Genomic DNA, 24,101 nt, shown 5'->3' on the forward strand with positions numbered 1-24,101 from the left:
ATAGCACCATTAAAAGAACATAAAACATTTTCTTAAAATGATCGTGCTGCAGGTAATTTAATAGAGTATATCGTGTTAATTTCTGTTTGTGGGGAAGTCATAAGCAATTAAAATCTATCCTGATTCATCTTTAACTAGAAGCCTAAGTGAAAATGAGGCAATCTCCCTTTGTGCAAGTGTTTGGCAGGCTGATTCGCAGTAAGTGCTACAGGAATCCAGAGGGCACAAAATCATCATCATCTCACAGCCTCCAAATAAAGAAGGCTGGAGGGGAGGCACCTTTCTTTCACACACCCTGAAACCCCCACTTCTTTCTCCACCAGGTTCTGACCAGCGAAGGAAGACTAATCTAGGGTTGTTAACAGACATTGGAAAGTGTTATGTACTGAATTTTTGTGTACTCTCAAAATTGATGTGTTGAAATCCTAACCCCCTGCGTGGTAGAATTCGGAGATGAGGGCTTTGAGAAGTGCTCTTTCTCTTCCCCCACCTCCCTGCCACTACACACACTAAGAAGAAACCATATAAGGACAGAGTAAGAAGGAGGCCATCTACAAGCCAGGAAGTGAGCCCTCACCAGACCCAACCAGGCTGACACCCTAATCTTTGACTTCCATTCTCCAGAAGTGGAAGAAATAATTTGTGTTGTTTAAGCCACCAGTCTACGGCATTTTGCTATGGCAGCCTGAGCTGATTAATATAGAAAGCAACAGCTCTTTTTGGACTAAGAAAAGGTTCAGACAAGAAGGATTTAAGTTAGATGTAGAAACTTGCTGACTTCAGGATCTTTCTAAAGTAAGAAAGAAAAACATTTTAAAGGTTCACATAAAGACTTTGAAGGAAAAAATGAAAAAAAATTTAGAAATAGAGATTTTTTTTAAAAAGGCAACTCAAAAAGTTTCATATTCTTAGTTTCTGAAAGAACATATGTGATTGCATCTTGCTTTCTACACATCCAGAAATATGAAAGGATGTGAGGATTCCAAATGACCTGACCTTAATGACTTACATTTCTTAAGAGAACCAAATATAACTATAATACCTTGACCACAGATTGAGTACCTAGAAAATGTCATTCACTTGGGGTACCTATAACATTCAGCAGGACAGCAGACATAGAAGTATCCCCATTTTACAGATGGGGAAACTGAGGTTCAAAGATGTAGAGTCACTTGCCCAGGGGCCCTGTAGCTAGTGACTGAAGCAAAAGGAGAAGCTAACTTGAACCCTGACTCCAAGTCCATGTTCTTTCTACTCCGCCAGATTTCTCTAGCTTGAGTCAAATGTGAAACCTTTTAAAAGAACAAAAACTTTCATGGACCTCACAGACCACATTCCTGCGCATCTCACATGTCCTAAGCACCACCACTTGCTCTGATCCTGTTTTCAAGAGCTCCCCTAACACGTCAGGAGCAAAGAGGTCAGTACAGCCCTCATCATTTGGGGGGCATCTTCACCCCAATCCCTCCCCTCCAAATTTCTTTCCAAAGCCCTGTCAATTATTTTGGTCCCTAGAAAGTGGACTTGGCTGGTTCCTTTCTTCCCTATAGACATACCTGACATTTTACTCAGTCAATTCATATCAATCAAATATTTCCTGAGCTACTATGTGCCAGGCACTGTGCCAGATACTGGGGAGACGGCAGTTGAAGAAAGCACTGACTGGCAGTTAAGAGCGGGTGGCACAATCCTCTCGTGGTCTGAATGAACTGAAGGAGGGGGCCACACCAACAGCATTCCACAAGGGGACGTGCTTGTGAGCCATGGAACAGAGGACCAACTTCTGGGGAAAATGAGTGGAGCGTGTTGAGGATACGAGGCTAGAGAAGCTCTATGGTTTGCCTTCCATTCAGCTCTGAAGAAAAGGCACTGCCAGGACTGCCAGTCCTCTCCCCACACAGGCTGAATCACTATGGACCTTAGGAAGCTACTGCCCCTTCCATGACTCTGCATTTTACCAGTTTCTCTTCCTTTACCCTTTGTTCACGGAGGCTCGATTCAGCCATCCGTCAGCACCTGCCTGACACCTTGACAGCCGTGTGTGTGACTGAAGTGCGGTGGCTTCTTTCCCTCTTTCTACCCTCCCTACCCCAAGCTACTTCCTCTGATTCTCGGCAGGAAAAAAGGCACAATGGCTATAGGTTTCTCTCTGGGGACAGGTAAAACCCAGCATCTCTCCCTCAGGTTTTGAAGGCTACCTTCCTAGCCCCTTCTATTACCTATTTCTCTTACCTCTTTTTGGGCTGCGCAGTTAAGAAACATTGTGCCCTTTAAAAAGTAAACATTGTACCCTTTAAAAAGTAGAAAGAATAAGTGAAACCAAAGGAAAAACTATGATTACTTTTAGCAATGGTGGTGGTGTCAGTGGGGTGCACAGCCAAGAAGGCACTGAGAGCAGGGAGAACTCACCAGGGCTTGTCTCAAAGTCTGTCTCATGTCCCCCACCCCCTTCTAACTCTGCTTCTCACCACAGGTGATGCAGAACCCTTTTCATTTATTTAAGGGGGTTTGGGGAATAAAAAAAAAATAGCCTAATATTTTCTATGCAAGTCTGAAATGTTATTCCCACCTATATTTCAGTTAGGGAAAGAGCGCTACCATATAAGTTTTACAAGTCACACTGGGACATGAAATCAATTTCCACACACCCAGAGTACTGGGTTCTGATCCCATGTGGGAGACACAGGTAAGAACTGCCTCTCCGGGGGACTGTTCTGCTGATCCAATTTTCATTTTGTAACTACTGCATTTGAAGAACTAAAGTCACATTTGGAGTGTCCTTTAGCCTTTTATTTTCTTCTTCGCATACATAACCTTTCTTACTGACAATTTAAATGTTGGGAAAATGACTTCTGGATGAGGAATGCTCTCCCAAAGTCTTTAAGGACTCACACAAACTCTTCAATCACATGGACAACTTATGTCCAGAAAATTACTAAGACAAATACACACAATTTATTCTTATCTTATGAAGACACCAAATTGTGTAAAAGGAGAAATCTCATCTGCAGATATGTCCTAAGTTTCTACCGTGACACTTTCCATTCTTGACTTGAGTACGAGTCCCGTGATTTCACGGGAAAGGAACATTTCAGAGAACCTAAGAAGCTACTAGTAATCCTTTGCTTTGCTATAAATTTTTACACTGACAAATATATGTTTCCCCTAAAATTTATGAAGCAATTAGATACTAAGCTGAGATTTATACACCCAGCTCTCCACACAAAGTAAATTTCTCCTGCAGCACATGACTCCCAAGGCAAAAGGGAGCTTAGATCTCTCCTCAGAAGCTGACAAGCCCTTTGTTTGTCATCAAAGTCCAAAATTACTCAGGGTATAAATGGATTTCTTGGCTGCTCCTCAAAACGTTGACAACAAACACTCATAAAATACCGTGTTACGTGTCTATACGCCTGTCAAATTCAACACAAATGCAAACTCATGAGATACAGAACCAGGAAGTTTTTTTCAATTAAAGCCCCTGAGTGACAGAAAAAGGAAATAAAGCTCCTCAGCTTCATTTACTCAAGACTAACAGTGACAACTAATACAGGAGGGAAATCTCTGGGAATTTTAATAAAGCAAAGAACTGAGCCTTTGATTCCAGTATACCTGCAAAATTCACCAGAATGAAGATCGGCATTTCTAGAAGAAATGTGTATTTCTTCCTTGGCATAATTAATGCCATAAGAATCCAACAACTGGTTCTGAGGCTACCCATGCAAAATTTGGTGAGGTCAGTAATGGGCAGCAGGGGGAATGGAATGGGCAAGGTGCCTGGGATTTAATTCCAACGCATCCCCCCTACAAAAGCTGGGTGACCTTGGACAAGTAGCTTAAGCCCAGTCTCAATTTTCTCTGCTGTAAAAGGAAATATTCACAACAAGCATGCAGCACTTTTTTGGAATCAAAATAAACAACACAGCAGATGTAAAATCACCTGGCACACAGTAAACATTCAAGAATTATTATTTGTAAACACTGAGATTACTGCCCAGTTAGGTATGTCAGAAAGCATAATGCACTATTCTATCCAATTAAGTCTAGAGAAAGTCACTTGGCAGTGCGTTTGAAGCTAATTAAAATCGTTGATATGTCAGGGGGAAAAGCACGGTGATTTTTTTCCCTCTTTGCTCTTTCCAAGTCAGAACAGATTATACAATGGTAAGTATTTGGTTTGTATATTCAGATGGATGAATGGACAGATGGAGAATAGATGGATGGATGGATATCTGGATGGATGGATGGATGGATGGATGGATGGATGGATGGATGGATGGATGGACGGACGGAGATTTGGGAACCTCCTTGCAAGACTATCAAGATTTCCAAAGAAAGAGGGAGAATATAACCAAATCCCAATCTGTTGTCTTTCATTTTTGAAGCAGTGATGCCAAAGGAACTAGATCAACTTCTCCATCTCCTACACTTTCTCCTTTTGGAACACTATTAATGGAGGTCTTGGGTTTCAATCTCTATAAAAAGTACTCAAGTTAAAACGCTTAATATTCACATACTCAGATGTACAAGACACCAAAGAGCTCATAAATTTTTCAGAGACACACCCAAAAAAATAGCACATCTTTTTCTTATATAATTCACAACAGCAAATGCTTAGTTAGGCCCTTACCTGAAGGTGGGTCCATTCTGTATTTATTCTCTTGACACCAACCAACTGGTCGAAGTCTGTAATCCAAGTAAAACAACCACTGGTCATAGGATTCAGTGTCCTCCAATCCCACATAGCGAAGGCGTAATCTTCCTCCAACATTTTCAATCACACTAACTATCCAGTACTGAAAAGGGTTCTGAGAATCCTGAAGTTCTATTAAGGAATCAACTGTAATGAGGTCTATAGGGCCTTTCCCTCGCAGAGGCTGTTTAAACAGAAGCAAAACTCCTTATTTTAAACTTTATTTTAAGGTTCTCATGGAAACAGATGACAGCAGAAGATAATATTTTTTCACACCATCATCCAAGCTATTGGCAAACAGTCTGGTGTTTCCCTCCACCCCCATCCTTTCCACAGTCCTCGCCCCCTCCCCTTCCCTCTCCTCCCACACACACTTCCATTTACTCAACTCTATCCAACAACAAAAATCACAAGTCAATAGGAAATAACAGTTTGTGCTATGTTCTCACCAAACAAATCACCCTTCCCAGATAAAATTGCATTTGTTAGAAATGAGTACGCTTTTAAGAAGAGTTATACCAAAATTTGCCTTGAGCTGGAAGAGGTGTGGTAGCAGAATGTCTACTTTTCTAATAGACAGATACATCAAACATGGGGCTACACGTTTATACCAAGTCTCAAGAGACATGTATCTCACAATGGCCACTGCTGCAATAATCACTCTCATACTTTGATTACATGCATAAAGCATGAATATGTGTAGATGACATGTTTAGTACACATTAATGACATACACTGAATTAGAATATTATTATGTAAAGTTATTTCTACAGTTAATCTGATAGTTGGTTTAGAGAATATATGTAATTACTGTCCTACCTAAGCAACTTTCTTAGCATATGTTAGCATATGTAAAGGGTGTTTGTTCAGCCAGCCTTATAGGCAAATATGTTTTTAAAAAAACAAAAACCTAAAAGAGGAAGACAATTTGTCCTTTTAAAAGGGTGAATAACCATCATTTTGATTTGTTAACCAAACAATTAAATCAGTAGCCATTAAGATAAACAAATACACCAGGCAAAACTTTCATAAAACCAAACCAAATAACTCAATATACTAGACAGTGGTGTTCCAAAGCATCAATATTTTTTATGAGAGGAGGGAAACTTATAGTTAAGGTTAAGAAAATGATGATATTGTCAAAATCCACACCATATTCCTTGTTATTCATTATGTTTCCCTTTTTCAGGGGCATTCTTCAAACAGATTTGGTAACTCAATAATTATGTACAGCACAATACATTTTGCTTCTTGTTCTATTATTATAATAAAAATAAAATATTTCATCATAAAATTATTTTCAAATGAACCATCAAAATTTCAGATTAAACTGTTTTGTTTTTCAGTACCTTAAATTACCTTAACCACATTTAAATATGTTTAGTCATTTCTCCTCTTGTTTTTATAAGAGAGGTTAATTCAATTATTACTTAACACAAGTATTTAAATCTTAGGGTTATGAGTCTGGAATGGAATAGTTAATGGAACCATTTATCAATATACTCCAAGCTTATATATGCTTAGTTTCACCTACACAAAACAGTTATTCTACAGGATTTTATTTACATTCACTAATATAGGATAGAGGCTTAAACACACAGGATAGTGAGATGTTCCAACATAGTATTATTTTAAAATGTGTTCACATAGAAGCCAATTCCCCATTTATTGACTACACCACAGATGAAGATTCTTCAATGCCATTAGAATCAGTAACCTAAGTAACTTAGGGAAAAAACAGGAAGTTAGGCTCTTTGAATATAGATACCTGTGTGTACCCATGTACCTGCAGAAGGATATATGCAAAGGTGCCGTTAGGTTTGAGCTCATATAACTGTGAAGCTTCAGACATAGAATAGCTGTAAACAATAATACATACACCTTCCAGGAGGTTAGCAGGTGCTGTCCGGGATCCAGTCAAATCACGAATGAGAAATTCTGTCCAGTCTGTGTACTTTTCTTTGATTGCTGGTGAGACAAAGGAGAAAAAACATATTTCAACACCGCTCAAGTATCAAATAAACTTAAAAGCACAGCACTTTGCTGTATATGTGTGTTATTTCAATACTTCTCTTAATTTTAAGCACCAAGTACTTAAGTACTGAAATCACAACAGCAAATCTATCAACAATGGGTGACTTCATACCTACCAGGCGCCTAGATTTTGCTGGGCATGAAGGGCATTAAATAGGAGATTCTTAAGCCTAACAACCTATTTAGAAACTTCTGTGAACAACAATGATATTATAAAGTATGTAATTCAGTTGGTCCCAAGAAGAAAGAGATCAATAAGGGCTAGAAGAATCAGAGAAAGTTTCCCAGGTAAGAAAATAAAACCAAGCTCGGAATTATATAAAATGCTTATAGAAGTAGAGAAGAAAAAGAAGGGATCTTCAGACTGAAGTGAACAGCACAGGCTAATGAAAGTGATGAAGTAAGGGAGGAAATGGAGAAAAACAGTGAAGTCCTCAGCCAGATCCCGCACAGTCTGAGCACAAAACACTGGGAAATAATGTTGGGCTGCAGAATAAAATTGTGGACAGCTAAGAATGTCAACAAAGATAGTCAATAAACGGGAAATCTCTACATAAAATGAATCTGGCCAATAAAAAAAATAATGGCTTGAATGGAAACAAGAGACTAATGGCAGAAAAACCAGGGTAGAAGCTACTGCAGATAACTAAGTACAAGTGACAGGGCCCAAAACGGGGTGACAGCTCTGTGAAAAAGGAAGGAATGTATCAGAGACATCTTTTGAAAAAAGAAATATCAGACCCTCAAAGCCAATACTCTACAAGTGCTTAGAACCCAAGAGAAAAATGCTGAGAAAAATGTAACTTCTTGGCGTATCTCCCAAGCTATAGCTCTCCAAAGCCTTCGTGAGATTACATTCACACCCAGGAAGGCCCTAAGCCTTTCCAGGGCACCACAGGCTTCGCAAAATCAGCAACAAGTGATCAGCATGCCCCGGATTCCTATCCACACACAGGGATTCTGACCTTGACATCACATGAAGAGCCAGCGGGCCTGGGTACTACCTGGGAACATCCGATACTTAGCCTTTCTGAAAGGTTCAACACTCAAGCGGTGGGTAGATTGTTTAAGTGCTTCAAAGGCATGATTCCCGGCTCAAAACTAAAGGAACTGAGATATTACAAAAGGACACCATAATGGTGCGCTGGAAGCAAAGGCATTGTGTGGGGAGGATCTGGGCTCCGCGGTGGGCTTTGCCATCACTGGCCATATGACGCTGAGTAATTTATTCAATTTCTCATATACTCTATCCTCATCAGTGTAATGGTGTTTACAACATTTTTGCTTATAGGATGCTATAAGGATTTTAAAAAGACACATATGTCCATAAAATATAACCATATGTAAACCATATATAAACATGGGCTGTACCAATGGGGTGGGGCGAGCTAGGGCCAGGAAGTGCTTGGACTACAGGCGCCCAGTTAAATCCTGTGATTTTCAGCCCCACCTGGGCTCCCACCCTCCTGGCATTCAAAGTCTGGAGCCCTTGAGGGACCCTCTCAGCGGCAGCCTCCACGACGTCTTAGCAGTCACCAAGATTTCCTCACGTTTCAGGCTGCCAGAAGCATTTTGAAATTTCTTTTCTGTGCTGGTCCCTCTTCAACTCTTTCTTGCTGTTGATCTATGTGTTTTTATTCCTTTACTATCACTTTAACGGGGTCTCTGGAAGCAGAAGAGATAAATAAGAACATTCAGCCCATTGAATCTCCTAGCTCACAAGAGAACTGGGCCTTTACAGCAAGATGTGAGGCAGCCTTTGACTTATCAGGAAAATATTTTTTAAAGTGACTTTGCTAAAGAAAAGAAGAGGAAACAGTGAATCTTAAATTATAAATGGAAGCATTTGCAGTTACTATTAATAATAAAAGACTACAGGGTTCCTCGGGAATTTTTAAAGGAGAAACTACATTAATTTTCCAGAGGATCTGAATTAAATTGTTACTACAAAGAGGAGAATATATCATAAAAGGATTCAACAGGATTGATAAGCTCCTACTATGTGCAATGGACTCTGTTACATACTACTGGGGCTCAAGCACATAGATATAAGTATTACTGTCCTTAGTAATAAATACAGCCCAGATAAAGACAAAACTTGTGAAGAATGTTATAAAAATTACACATACACAGGCACGCACACATTCCTTAGCACTTGGGAAACTTGCATTTCAACTTTTAGTACTCTTTCAGTTGTATAAATATACTTGTATAATTACAAAAAGCAGTATCATTATTTTGCTCTGAAGAACGGGGTTTAACAAAGACATTATCTAAGAACTGTTGGAAGCAAATGACAGACTTCTCACAGTGGTAACATAAGGTTAACATAAGAAAGATAAGTGGTATAAACCTCAGAATATTCTCCATAATTAGACTACATAATATTTATGCCATAATCATTAAAACCTTGGACAGTAATTATGCAAACCTTTACAGAGAATGGCCTTTGCTATTTAACGTTCTACACATTATTATGGGGTCATATGTGACTTTTAATGGGTACTCCTTCACTGGGTGGTTGTAAGGATTAAATGAGAAAATAAACAAACTTCCCAGTAGTTACCACACAAGTGTACAGTAACAATCGACCCTTGTAAAAGTGAATTGTTCTTTAATAATGCAACCAATCATTCCTTCTTTAATGTATTCAAATACTTATGTAACATGCTAACTTTTCTTGTAAATATCTCAAACTGATGTAATTATGAGCTAATAATTTCTTGCAATCCAAATTAAACTTTTAATAAACTTGTATATAAGATCATGGATACAAAATGATGCCCATGGGTATAAAAAAAATCACAGTATTTTATTAACTTGAAACATTACAATTAGAATAAAAATTCCTTCCAGCATACAATGGCACTTTTTAGCCTTCTAATCTTTTAATTTCCCTTCCCTAATTGGATATTAATGCTAATTTTGCCATCATGATCACATCGTGAAACACTGACAAACTGGTACCACACAAAAAAAGTCTACCTTATGGAAAATAATTCCTAATGTAAACTGTTAATGGGAATCCAATTCATTTTTAGCTTCTATTCCTGTTTCTTCACATCATTATAAAATTGGTCACCCGTTATTGTACAGTAGTAAAATGCCATCTCTCTGCTAAGCTTAGCAATATTATCTCAACATACACCATTATTCCAGTCACTTATTCATGTTTTTTTATGAGAACAAGATCAATAATGAATAGATGATACACAATGCTTACATTATTATGAATGTTTACACACAAAGCTACCTATACTTATTTTTTAATGGATGCTACAGAGCATATTATAGTTCCTATAATTTACATTTCTTCCATATCCAATTCAAACTTCCGTTCTTGATGCTACACACAAAAACACACAGAACCAAGAAAAATAGCACTGTTGAGACTGTAATCATAACGCTCAGAATTCAAACCAGATTTCTTCACACTTATATTCTAATCTGGCTTAAGCAGTTGCTTTATAACTTTACTTTCATCAGTAAGTTATTCCTGTAATTCACACAAGTCGCATCTTACTGAAAAATGAATTTATTCTAATAAGCTCTTACTATATTTTATTATGCCTGTTTAAATAAGGCAAATACCTCGGTAAATATCTGTTTGCAGTAATGTATTGCTGAGGGGATTTTTGGAACTTGCATAATATTTTTTTGCCAGCTCCTCAGAACAGCATCCATTGCCATGTAGGGGATTAGTAGTAAAAACTGTCCCCAACAGGGACACACAAGAGGTGAAGTGGCTCTGCCTTCAAGACTGTCCTCCCTCTTTAAAAAGCACCCACTCCCAATCTTGTTGCCCAGGTCCAGAGACTTTCCCATCCTCTACTATCCCACTGTCCCCATTTCTGCTGCATTCTGCTTCCCCATCTGTGCCCCTGGGAAACTAGAGCAATTTATATAACTGCAGCATAAAAAACAAAAAAACAAAAAAACCCTGGGCCCAGCCACCACCTACAAGAGTTCTAGAACCACCCTTCTTTTTTAAAAAATCTCCTTGAACACTCTTTATTGACAACTTAATACTCTATTTTTTTGCTCCCCTTCAAAACCACACTTAGGCAAAGAAAACTCACTCCACCCACCATTCAACCCAGTCAACTTCCTCCCCTACAACTAGCAAACCACTGAACTACACTTGTCTCCAAAGACCTGCACATCCCCACATCAATGCCTTCTCGAGCCTTACTTTGATATTTGACACAACCGGCCACTTCCTCCTTCACAGTGTCCTCCGTGGACCTCCTCTACTCAACTTCCGATGATTCAGTGTTACTAAGAAATTGGTCCAGGGCTGGCTCTCCTTTCATCTCCCTCTGTGGTCTCTCCATGACCATCGTGTCTATTCCCATGACTTCAATCACATCAATACCACCAACTGCCAATTTCTCTCTACAAACCAGACCTCTTTTCTGAGCCTCAGAATCACAGATTCAACTGCCTGATTATCAGTGAAGTTTAGAATCATGACATTAAGATAATTCAGATTTCTTTTCTGGGAACTTACTATTCATATCCCTTGTTCGTTGTTCTTTTTGTAAATGTCGATTTATAGGAGTTATTCTTTGTTAAACATAGCAAAGCTCTTAACTTCATAGGTGATATTCAGCATGAGCCTTTTAAATGAGGTTTAAAATGCTACCAACTTTATTTATTTATTTATTTTTTAAAATATATCTTTATTGATTTCAGAGAGAGGAAAGGAGAGGGAGAGAGAGAGAAAGAGATAGAAACATCAATGATGGGAGAGTCATTGATCAAGCCCACAACCCAGGCATGTGCCCTGACCGGGAATCGAACCCCAATCGCCTGGATCCTAGGTCGATGCTCAACCGTGGAGCCATGCCCAGCCAGGCAGCATGAGCCTTTTAAAAGAAGACATGAGATCATGTAACTCAGCCCTTGAATCTTAGAACAGATTTCAAACTCCTCAACCTCGCTCAATGTCCTGCATGACTGGGTCCCTCTCCACTAATCTTCCCTGTGCTCTCTACACTAGTTTTCCCTAAATTCTTCTTCTAATGGGCCCCATTAGGGCTTGCACATCCCCTTCTTTCTGCTTCTGTAGAAACACTTTCCCCAGTCTCTCCCCAGTCAGCTCCTCCTCGTCTCACCCATCACTTCCTCCCGTATCTCCCCTAACTTCTAGGGTCAACTGTATTCTCTCCTAGAGCCTCAAATTCTTTCCCTTCATAAATTTAACACACTTTATAATTATGTTTGTATTCATTTGTCTAATGACAGTCCCGATCTGACTGTACAATCTATGAGACTAGGAACCATCCATATCCATTATGTGACTTCTGTGTACCCAATACCTATAATAGCTGCTCATAGTAGGCGTTTAATAAATTTTTGGTGCACTAAGGAAGGACTAACATTAAATGGTTTTAAAAATTGTATCTGTTCCACTAATCTTTTATTGAAACAGAGCTTATTGAATTCAGACGAAGAACCACTGTTACCATGGATATTACATAGCCCTTTCAATAAAATACAATTTAACTCAATAACACACTACCAGCATTCACAAATGAACAGCCATTTCTTTTTCTTTTTTCTTTTATTTGCCTGATTTTATTTATTTGTATGATGTTAGTTATCACTTAAGATTTTAGTTTCAGCATACATAACCCAAAAAGCCAGAGAGCTGCCCATTTAATTGAGACGGCATTAAGTCTTATGTGGTTGGGCAGACATTTAATACTTCTCTGGAGTTCTCCTTCTGAGTGAGTGCACAATATGAGCCCATTAGGCAACACTGATACTGTTCATTTCAGTCAAGGGCATCACCCAGAGATTAAAGAAATACGAGGTACTACACATCCATACTTTATCCCTAAGGGCCATCTGCTTTCTCTGAGGCTCCCCAGAACCTCTTAGCGCTAGAAACACCCAAGACTTACAAAACAAAAGCCATACAAATATCAACTATTTATGACATTCTCAAGGCACAACTCACATTACTCTGCATCCTATCTTTAAGAGGCTAGAAGATAAGCAGCCTCTAAAACTATTAGAAGAAATTTAAAACCTTATCATTGTTCACTGGTAAGATATTTTAATCCAATAGAATATGAAATTTCTCTCATTCTCGCACATTTTCTTCAATTCTTCTCTAATTGCTAATATCTCACCTTATAGACATTTCTGCTATTGCTTTAAATATTTTCCTGCTTTTAAAAAAAATACCTTTCCAAAGCTTCTGCCACTTTTTATTCTCCACCAGGAGGAACTTCCTACAGGCCTTTTATTAGCTCGCATTAGGGCAAAACTGCCAAGACTGAATTGACATATCACAAAGGTCCAGGGCTCTAAGTTCAATGGAATAAGACACTTGCTTTTTAAAGATTTTATTCCCATAGGTGTCTCTGTCTCTATCTGTGTCTGTCTGTCTATTTCTCTCACTCACACACACAAACACTTGACTTATTTCTCTCTATAAAGTTCCTTTCACTGTTGCTCTAAGATGACTTCCATTCAAATTTTTCCCCAAATGTTCCCCTTAGGTGTATGTTTTAAAAAGAAAGAAACAAGTTTCATTAAATTTACATTAACATGCCCCTTGTATATATCTAATTACATGAATCAGCTTATTTTCCAAAAATGTTCACATTACTATCTGTGATGGTTTATTCCATGGGTCAACTCGACTAGCCTACAGTGCCCAGATATTTAGTCAAGCATTATCATGGATCTTTCTGTACGGTTGTTTTGGGTGAGATTTACATTTCCATTGGTAGACTGTGATAAAGCAGATTGTCCTCCCAAGGTAGGTGGGCCTTATCAAATCAGTTGAAAGATATAAAAACAAAAGACTGACCTTCCCAGAGTAAGAGGTAAATATGACAAAATCAAAGAAGGATTAAAGAGAGATATTCCATGTTCATGGATAGAAAGACTCAATATTGTGAACATGTCATTTCTTCCCATTTTGATCTATAGATTCAGTGCCATATGAATCAAAATCCCTGCAAGTTATTCCGTGGATATTGACAAGCTGATTCTAAAGTTTATATGGAGAAGCAAGAAATCCAGAAGAGCCAATACAATACTGAAGGAGAACAAAGTGGGAGAATTGACACTACCTGATTTCACGATTTACTATAAAGCTACAGTAATCAAAACCGTGTGGCAAAAGAATAAACAGATCAGTAGAAAAGAATAGAGACCCCAGAAACAGACCACATATACACTGTCAACTGATCTTTGACAAAGGAGCAAAGGCAATACAATGAAGCAAAGAAAGTCTTTTCAACAAATGGTTCTGGGACATCTACATGCAAAACCTACCCAAAGATTTTACACAAAGTTATTCTTCTGAAACAATAACTCAAAATGGATCACAGACCTAAATGTAAAACACAAAAATATAATATTCTTAGAAGATAACACAGAAGGAAACCTAGATGACCTTGGGTATGGTGATGCCTTTTAAACTACAACACCAAAGGTATGATCTATGAAAAAAATAACTGATAAGTTGAACTCCATTAAAATTAAACACTTCTGCTCTGTGAAAGACAATGTAAAAAGAATGAGAAAAAAATAATTGCAAGACACATCTGATAAAGGACTGTTATCCAAAATAATCAAAGAACTCTTAAAACTCAACAAAACAGAAAAAACAACTTAATGTTAAAGAAGGCCAAACACCCTAACAGACTCCTCGCCAAAAAAAGATATAGAGATGGCAAATAGCATATGACAAAATGCTTTACATTATATGTCATCAGAGAAAAGCAAAGTAAAACAGTGAGATAACAGTTCACACCTATTAGAACGGTCAAAAGCCAGAACACCAACAACACCAAATTTTGGCCGGGATATGGAGCAATAAGAACCCTCATCCATGGTTGGTGAGAATGAAAAGTGGCACAACCACTTTGGAAGACAGTTTAGTAGTTTCTTACAAAACTGAACATACTCTTACCATATGATCTGCAATTGTGTTCCTTGGTATTTACTCAAAGGAGTTGAAAATTTATGTCTACATAAAAACCTGCACACATGTTTGCAGCACGACTTTGCTCATAATTGCCAAATCTTGAAGCAAGCAAGATGTCTTTCAGTAGAATGGATGAATAAACTGTGGCACATCCAGACAATGAAATATTATTCAGTACTAAAAATAAATGAGCTTTCAAGGCACAAAAAGGCATAGGAGGGCATCAAATGCATGTTACAAGTGAAAGAAGTCGATCTGAAAAGACCACATACTGTGCGATTCCAAATATATGATGTTCTAGAAAAGGCAAAATTGTGGAACAGTAAAAAGTGGTTGCCAGGGGTTAGATTGGAAGGAGAGATGAAAAGGGGGAACACAAAGCCTTTTTAGGGCAGTGAAACTACTCTGTATGATACTCTAATGATGGATACATGTCATTATACATTTGTCCAAGCCTCCAGAATGTACACCACCAAGAGTGAAACCTCATATAAACTATGGACTCTGTGTGATGATGGTGATGCATCAAGGTAGGGTAATCAATTGTAACAAATGTAGCACTCTGGTGGGAGATGCTGATAATGTGGGAGGCTTCCCTGTGTGGGGCCAGGGTGCGTACAGGAACTCTCTGTACCTTCCTCTTAATCTTGCTGTGAGCCGAAACCCTAAACTGTAAATTCCTTAAGGACAACAAGCTCTATCTTATCATCATTGTTTATCCTAGTGCCTAGCACAGAGGACCCAATAAGTATTCCCACATAGCTTTCAAAAGTGAAGCAATTTATCATCCTCTCCTTAACCCAACACATACTAGACACCACAATTCTGATTAGAAGAAACAATCTACTGAGTGTTCCTGATGTACCAAGCACTGAGCCAAGCCCACAGTTAGTGCTTCCCTCAAACCAAGGAACTACTTATTCTCATCCAAATTCAACAAATAAGACTCAAAGAGATTCGAACAGATTTAGACAGCTGGTAACAGAGATACCAAAGAGTATATTTACAAACAAATGTATTATATAATTAAGGCAATAAAACAGATACAAAACATAAATTATTTCAGAAATGTAGGACATAAACATAATTACTCAGCAAAACCTTAGACTCTAGTCAGATTTCTCAAATCTACTTCTTGTCTGCTTTTAAAGATTTATATTGCTAAGTAAACAAATTTTGAATAATTTAAAATAAAAACTCCAGCTTGCCCCAAGAGCTACACTTCATGCAATGTTACCTCCTTTAGAATGAAACTTTAAGAGTAATGTTTTGCAAAAATACATAACTGAAGATTACTTTCTTAATAGATAGAAATCTGATTAACATATTAACCACAATAATTAAAGGTATCTTTAAATACACCTCATTCAGGAGGTTCACACTGAATATGAACAATAACATGAGAAAAGAAATGGAATGATTTTCTGTAAACATCCCGCTTGAGATTTGACATATTTATGATATGCAATGAAATCCTTCTTATTAAAGTGAAGTTCAAGAAAATTTGAAACCTGTTTTTCAAGATAATCAGTTATGTCCCATTGTAAGCACCAGTATCTTGCAGTCATTCTGCAGGTAATGGACAAACTCACTGACCTAACAGCCATGCCTGAACATAACACATGGCCCCAGAGGTGGTAAAATGCTGTAAACCTGCCATGTTCATGAATACTAATGAAACACCAACTCTGTCTACCAAACAGTCCTATAAAAACACTGAGATTACCCAAAAACAGAACTTCTTGGCAAAATGGAGACCCCAGAAAATATTCTGACAATAGGATTTATTATCCAGTTACTGTGGATTTAAATCTTTTCCAACACTACGTTCCATTAGGACCCTTTTATTATTGATGTTTAAATTTTTAAAATATTTTAGTGACAATTTGTTAGTGACTTGTAAGTTTTTTTAAAAATCAAAACACATTTTGCATGTCTAAACTACAGCAATCGCTAGGAACTCAAAATTACAGGGGTGGAATGATACCTAAACTCCATATCTGCAATCTGGAGAATAATCTGAACCTGTGACCTCAACTCCTTCACACATGTCTTCTCTTAGGAACTTTCTGCTCTGAGAACCCCATATGGCAAAATTCACAGGTCAATTTCTCTGTCAAATCCAAGGGCAAAAGCTAAAACAGATGCCATGCTACAATTATTTGGAAGCAAGCTGGGCAAGTACCATGAACCAGGTGGGCCCAGGCTTGCAGAGTACAAGACAGAGTGGAAAAGATTAAGTAAGAAGTAGGATAAGATCACTAATGACTTCCACATTGCCAAATCCAATAGTCACTTCCCAATCGTTATTTATTTGACATAGCAAACAGCATTCAGTATGTTGGTTCACTGTCCTTCTTCAAACATTCTTCACTTAGTGTTAGGAATTAAATGTTTGTGCCTCCCCAAAATTCTTATGTTGAAATCTTAATCCCCAGTGTGATGGTATATAGAGGTGAGTCTCTTGAGAGGTGCTTAGGTCTTGAAAATAGAGCCCTTATAATGGGATTAGTGCCCTTAATAAAGAAACCCCAACGAGCTGTTTCACTCTTTCCGACCTGTGAGGACACGGCGGGAAGTCGGCAGTCAGCAAACCAGAAGAGGACCTTCAGAACCTGACCATACTGGCACCCTGATCTCCAACATTTAGCCTCCAGAACCACGAGGAATTAATTTCTGCTGTTTATAAGCCACCCCGCCTACGATATTGTGATCATAGAGCTGGCTCAGACAGTTTCTGGGCCATCAAGCTCTCTTAGCTTACCCCATTGAGTGTCACTTACCTCAATGGACATCATTTCTGTCTCCTTCACTGGGCTTTCTCTTCTTTTCAACTTCTAAACATTGGAGGGTCCCAGAACACAGTCCTAGGAATCTTCTCTACCTATACTCGTCCCCTAACTGAGTTCATCCAGTCTCATGGCTTCAAATACCAAGTGTATGCTGAAAACATTTAATTATGTCTCTAGTCAGGAACGCCTCTCTGAACTCTAAACTCATACAGATGACTTCCACCTTCACATTTCCACCAACATCTCAATTTACCATGTCCACACACAAACTTAATCCCACCCCCACGTGTTCCTCCCACAGCATTCCCCAATTCTGTAATAACTGTGACTCTCATTGTTCAGGCCAAAGCTGTGGAGTCAATCCTGGCTCTGACTTGCTCTCTCATATCTACCCCTACACACACACACACACACACACACACACACACACACACACTCCACATCCACCAGCAAACCCTATCAGCTCTACCTTCAAATACATCCAGAATCCAACCACTTTTTTTTAAACCAAATCTACAACTGCTACCCAGATCCACACCACCATTATTTCTTTCTTTCCTGGAACATTGCTATGATCTTCTCATAGACTTTGCCTCTCCACACAGCAGCCAGAATGACCCATTTAGAGCAAGGTCATGACTGAGTCATTCTGCTGCTCAAAACTGTCTGATGAGGAAAAGCCAAAGTCTTCACCGTGGCCTACAGAGTCCTACGGGCCTCAGCTCCCAACTCCCTTACTGTTCCCCTAGCACTCACTCCTGGCCGGCTCCACTGGCTTGCATGGTGCCCCCCTAACACATCAAGCATGCTCCTGCCTAAGGACATTTGCACTTATTATTTCTTCTGCTCAGGACACTCTTCCCCAGTTATATCCAAGGCCTGGCTATGCCCTTCATTCAGGTCTCTGCTGGAATGTCACTTAGGGGACTTCCTATCCCCCACACCCACATCCCACATAAAATAACATCTCTTGTGCAACCAACTAATGTCCCTCCCTAGCCCATTCCCATTCACCTCACTTTCTTCTTTCTCTCCAGAGCACTTATTTCCATGGCCAACTAAATACTCACATGCTAACTGTCTATCTCCCCTCCCTTCTAGCAGAACTTCAGGTCCAGGGCAGCAGGGACTGTTTCTTCCCCTGCTGCATCTCAAACACCTGACATTGCTATACGGTATTTCTTGAACTAGGCTCCCCAAAAGTTAACTAGCATCTCAGCCATGCCTCCCTCTTTCCCATTAAAAGTCTTCACCCAGCTTCCTTCTGAGGCTGCCTAATGAGAGGGGAGTATAACTAAGAGGCCCTCCAGTATCAAAGGGGAAAATGTACTGGTTTAGAAGTAATTCAAAAATCCGGCCAAGAGAAGGAAACTTCAAGAGTCAATCTAGTATAGATGTGGGGACTAGAACCTCCACTGACCACAAGGAACTGGGTAGGGAAGGGGGGAGGGAGCACTAGGTATCTCCATGGGCCTCAACAGGGCCCCAGGGAGAGAGCTCCAAGTGGGAGAATGTATGATCTATCCAAAAGCAAAACAAGACTTCTGGCAAGGTAATCTCATGCTTACCTTCGTGACTTGCGCCCATTTCTCCATGTTAGGTAGTACTTTTTTATTTCTAACCTAAATCTTCTTGACTACAGTTCCAGCCTATCTCCTTCTTCTCCAAAGCCCTTATTATCTCCACTCAAATAGTTACACGTCCACTAATAAGGACTCCAGACACCCTCCCTCTTCTACTCATGCAGTTGAAATATTGCAGTAATAAATTCAGCTCTTATCATTTGAATCCATCTTCAAACTTTTAATATGACCCTGCCACAGTATTCCCATCGGCAGGAATGCTGTGGGAGTTAATTATGGTTCATTAGTTAACCACAGGCTAAGTAGCTGAGTAGCAGCTCACAGCTCTGAAGTTGACCGTGACATTGAACTTTGACCCTTTGATGTGACCGAGGTGAAGTTCCTGAGCATGACAAACTGGAGTTTCAATGATTATTCCAAATACAGAGATACATAGGCAATTAGCTGACTTGACTTTTGTTGTTATGCATAAGTCTAAGGAAAGCGATTAATTGAACATTACAAAGTGCTGGAATCGTGATTCAAAACCATAACCCAGTTTGTTATTAAAGAAGACTGTTCAGAAAAAACAAAAATCAGCAATGCCCTTCCCTCCCCAGTGAAGGAAAGCTGAGCAGGCACAGTGCCTAAAACAATAGCAGCATTTGATTTGCAGGCAACAGTAGTCATGAAAGAAGGTATATTTTAGTGTATATCTGACTCCCTGCCTCCCTACCACCCTCCCTCCCTTCTTCTCTGTCTTATGATTCCTAGTAACTGAACAAAATTTCAAATAAGTAAAATCCCTAAGGTTTTGTCCTCTGTGATTCTTAAAACCAACCAACCAACCAAAAATGCTTCAACAGTATGTCACAAAACATATCAAGAAAAATTTTGCAAAAGGGTCAGAATATGTACAAGAATATGCTACTGTAGCTGTCAGTAATGCATTTTGAGTGCTTACTATAAATTCTGTCTGCTTTGTTACATAAACAGATTTCATTTGGATTATTGCATGTGGCAGTTCTTTTTTAAGAACTCATCTGTAAACAGAGCCTGGATAAATCTCCTGAATTTTCTTCTATCAATTAGATGAGATCAAATTATGTTTGGAAAAATGAAACTTTACTAGTAACAATTATTTCTGATCAATGAAATGCAGCAGATATTAACTTACAGTTTTCTTCCTATTATCCCTATGACTGTATTAGATGAGATTTATAGGTTAGAGTCTCTGCCTATGCACTGAAGAATCATGGATTCAATTCCCAGTAAAGGGCAAATACCTGGGTTGCAGGTGGGATCCCCAGCCCTGGTTGGAACACATTTAGGAGACAACCAATCGATGTGTCTCTCTCACATCAATGTTTCTCTCTCTCTCCCCCCCCTTCCTCCCTTTCTTTCTTCCCTCCCCCTCAGCCCCTCCTTTCTACTCTCTCTGAAAATCAATGGAAAAAATATCCTCAGATGAGAATTAAAAATAAATAAATAAAACATAAAATAAAAACGGTTATGTCAGCCTTGGAAGCAACAATTCATCAACTAATGTGGGGCAAACGAGTTATGCCAGGTGAGCAGAAAGGAACAAATTTCCTGCTCATTTTGCAAGCATTTTTCCTTCCAACAGAGGGAGACAGGGCAATTTGAGATTTCAGAAGAGGGGCATGTATAATAAAACAGTAACTTCTTTAGACATTAACTCTCACCACAATCTGGAATTGTCTTGTAAAAAAAAAAAAATCACAAGCTCTTGGTGATTTTTGTCACCTTATCTAGTGTTTCAATAACCCCAACACAATAAACTGCTGAGATTGAAAACCAGCCCCAAATGGATTAATCTGGATATATGACTCTTTTTGTAACCAGTCTGAGTTAACAATTCTTTCTTTAAGAATATTTCTAGCCCGGCCGGGTGTGGCTCAGCAGTTAAGCATCGACCTAGGATCCAGGAGATCGGGGTTCGATTCCCGGTCAGGGCACATGCCCGGGTTGCGGGCTACAGCCGATCAATGATTCTCTCATCATTGATGTTTCTAGCTCTCTCTCTCTCTCTCTCCCCCTTTCCTTTCCTCTCACTGAAATCAATAAAGATATGTTTTTAAAATATATATATATATATCTCTATATGAATAAAAATGAAAAAGCAGTATTTTTAGTGCCATCATTTTAGGGTGATTTTATAAGCTGTTAAATAAACACAGTCCTAGAAAGAGCTGAACAGGAGCCTATCTTGTCTGACTGCAGAAGGAAGAATAAAATTACTCGAGAACGTAGAAAATCTAAGTTATTACATTCTTCTCTCATCTCACCCTCTTTTCTACATGTTGCTGAGAGTCCTAACAAGAAGTGCTGGAGGAATCACAGATGGATCATTAGTGATACCTTCTTTCCATGGAGGAGTAGGGCCTCCAGAAATGCCTCTTTTGTCGCTGGGAACCATGAGCAAGAAGAGCCCAAACAAATCACTCATGAAAAGACTTGATTTTCTCAGGATAAGAAAACAGCAAGTCCCCAACTTACAAAGTGGTTTTGTCCCAAAGACCATGAGCAAAATCCATTTTAGAACTCCCTCACACATTCTGAGTAGTAGCCACATAACTGTGAGGAATGGCTTGCCCGGCCAACCCATAAGTTTACACATACATTATATACCAAAGAGTATTTAGCTATGGCTAAATATCATGTAGGTGCCATTTGTCATTAAGAACATTTCAATTCCATAATTCATGTCAAAATAAATTCAGGAGAGGAGGTGTGGAGAACCTAAAGGGAACAATCGTTAAGGGCTGCCCAATTATTGAAACACAGGATTCTAAGTAGAGTTAGAAAGAGATTAGCCATCAGCGTTACATACATTTGATATATTTCATGTATTTACTCTGTGATAAGTATTACAGACCAACTTAAAACCGATTCATTTCCCAACTGACTTAGAAAATCTATGTAGGTAGGTTAAAAATTGCTATTTTCATGAGGTCACTGGAATTTTTATTAAAACATGCCTTTATCTTCATGTTATAAAGATGCAAATTACAGTCAATAGGGATCAACAAGAAGCCACTAAAAATACATGAATCCATGACAGTTTCAAGGCCTTAGTCCAATATTACAGGCACACACACAGATGCTATGGGGCAGCTAGGCAAATCCTTCCCACTACCTGTGTTTTCACTGCCCACAAACCAAGAATGATTTTTATACATTTAAATGCTGGAAAAATCAATAGTTCATGACATATTAAAATTATAAGAAATTCAAATTTTAGTGGCTGTCAGTGAGTTTTACTGGAACACAGTTGCATTCATTCCTTTTGGTGTCACCTATAGCTGCTCTTGGGGACAACAATGAATGGAGTAGCTGCAACAGAGGCGAGATGGCCCTCACATCTATGCTAGTGACTACCTGGCCTCACATCTGCTGACTGCTGCTTTACAGTGCCCAGAAAAAGCAGGTATTATTAAAAAGGTGGGGAAGGGAGGGTCAGAAAAAGCTTATGATTCATTCAATTAAGAAATGCTTTAAAATAAGTATAATAACTAACAATAACCCCTCCTAACACATGACAATAATTGTGACAAACAGAAAAAACAAAAGATCCAGGAAGCAAAACCCCCCAAAAAGGAAAAGGGAGATTCCATCTTCAACCCAGCATTTGAAGAAATCTTACAGATAAAGTTCTAATAAAAAAAAATCTCACTATCAATAATCACTAAGTAGTGGTCATTGTTATTATTTATTATTACAATAAGTAACACTTATTAAGAGCTTACTATGAGCCTGTCACCATTCAAAGTGTATGGCATGTACTCACTGGTTAACCCTCACAATAATATTAAAGGCAGCACCAGTTCTGCTTCTACTGATCGACCAGGAAAGAGGCAAAATATATAAGACACAAGATATACAAGGACCATTAGCAAAAGACAGAATGGACAGAAAAAAATCAGGCCTTAAAGATTTCAGATATTTTTATTATAAAGTATACTTAATATATTTATGGAAATAAAAGAAGAAATTTAAATAGAGTAAAGAACAATAACAACAAAATGATCACAAAAAGTACAAAAAAATAGAAATTTTGTAAATTAAAAATATAATGATTTTATTAAAAAATCCAGTCCCAGTTAACAGCAGATTAGGAAGCTGGAATGAGAACAATGCACAGTAGAGGATGGATCCAAAGAAATTATACAAAATGCAGCACAGACAAAAAGATGAAAATAGAAAGAAAAATTAAGAAACATGGTGGATAAGGTCTATGGTAAGTTTGGCTAGAAGGCTAAAAAGAGAAGAAAGAACCGGGAGGAGGTGTTATCAGAGGATACGATAACAAAAACTTTCAGAACTGATAATAATCTATAACCCACAACCTCAATAAGCCCAAAAGAACTCAACTGGAATGAATAAAAATAAATCTATGTTTAGAAAGATTATAGTGAAACCACAGAACACCCAAAACGAAGAGAATCTTATAAGGAACCAGAGGGCAAAGAATGATCATCTTTTGAAGGAATGAGAATTGTCTGACACTTAAGTGGTTTTCAGTGACAATTAAAGCCAAAGAGAACAGGATTCCATTGTCAGTGTGTACAATACCTGTCCACCCAGCATTATGCACACAGCAGAAATACCTTTCAATCATATGAAAGAAATGAAGACATGTGAGACAAAGAAAAACTGAGTTTCTCCACAACGGTCCTTCACTGTAGGAAATTCCGCAGGATCTACTTCATGAAAGGAAAGTGATCCCAGAAGGAAGATCTAAGATGTAAGAATGACAAGAAAATAAAGTGGTAAGTATATGAAAAAATACAAGTGAACACTGGCATGGCCTTATGCAGCTGGCAGAGTTTCCCCTGGGGCTGGGGAACAATATTTCATTCTAATTTAAAAAAAATAAAATCCCAAGACACCATCTATGCAATTATACACAGGATGGAGCTCTTCTTCCTAGTCTATCAAGTACCTGAATTACTAAGGATATAATTGCCTTCTTTGCATTTAACTCAATGAATCCTGAGATAACAAGTCTGGTGTCTATTTCTTGGTAGTTTATCTTTTACTGTGAC

General features: G+C 38.6%; 1 protein-coding gene across 6 annotated transcripts in view; it reads right to left on the reverse strand.

Annotated features, from left to right (window-relative positions):
• SFMBT2 (Scm like with four mbt domains 2) overlaps nt 1-24,101 on the reverse strand; it is a 203,091-nt gene that overhangs the window by 96,805 nt on the left and 82,185 nt on the right. For 5 of the 6 annotated variants that reach the window (XM_081161619.1, XM_081161621.1, XM_081161617.1 and 2 more), the window contains exons 5-6: nt 6,573-6,661; nt 4,631-4,877 (exon numbers count right to left, since the gene is read on the reverse strand). In XM_081161619.1, the coding sequence (XP_081017745.1) occupies nt 4,631-4,877; nt 6,573-6,661 (336 nt within the window). Of the gene's footprint in view, nt 1-4,630; nt 4,878-6,572; nt 6,662-24,101 lie in introns of those variants that run through there. The other variant, XM_081161622.1, reaches the window with a different exon arrangement.

Source organism: Miniopterus schreibersii (genome assembly GCF_964146895.1).
Source record: "Miniopterus schreibersii genome assembly, chromosome: 1".
Lineage (NCBI taxonomy): Eukaryota > Metazoa > Chordata > Mammalia > Chiroptera > Miniopteridae > Miniopterus > Miniopterus schreibersii.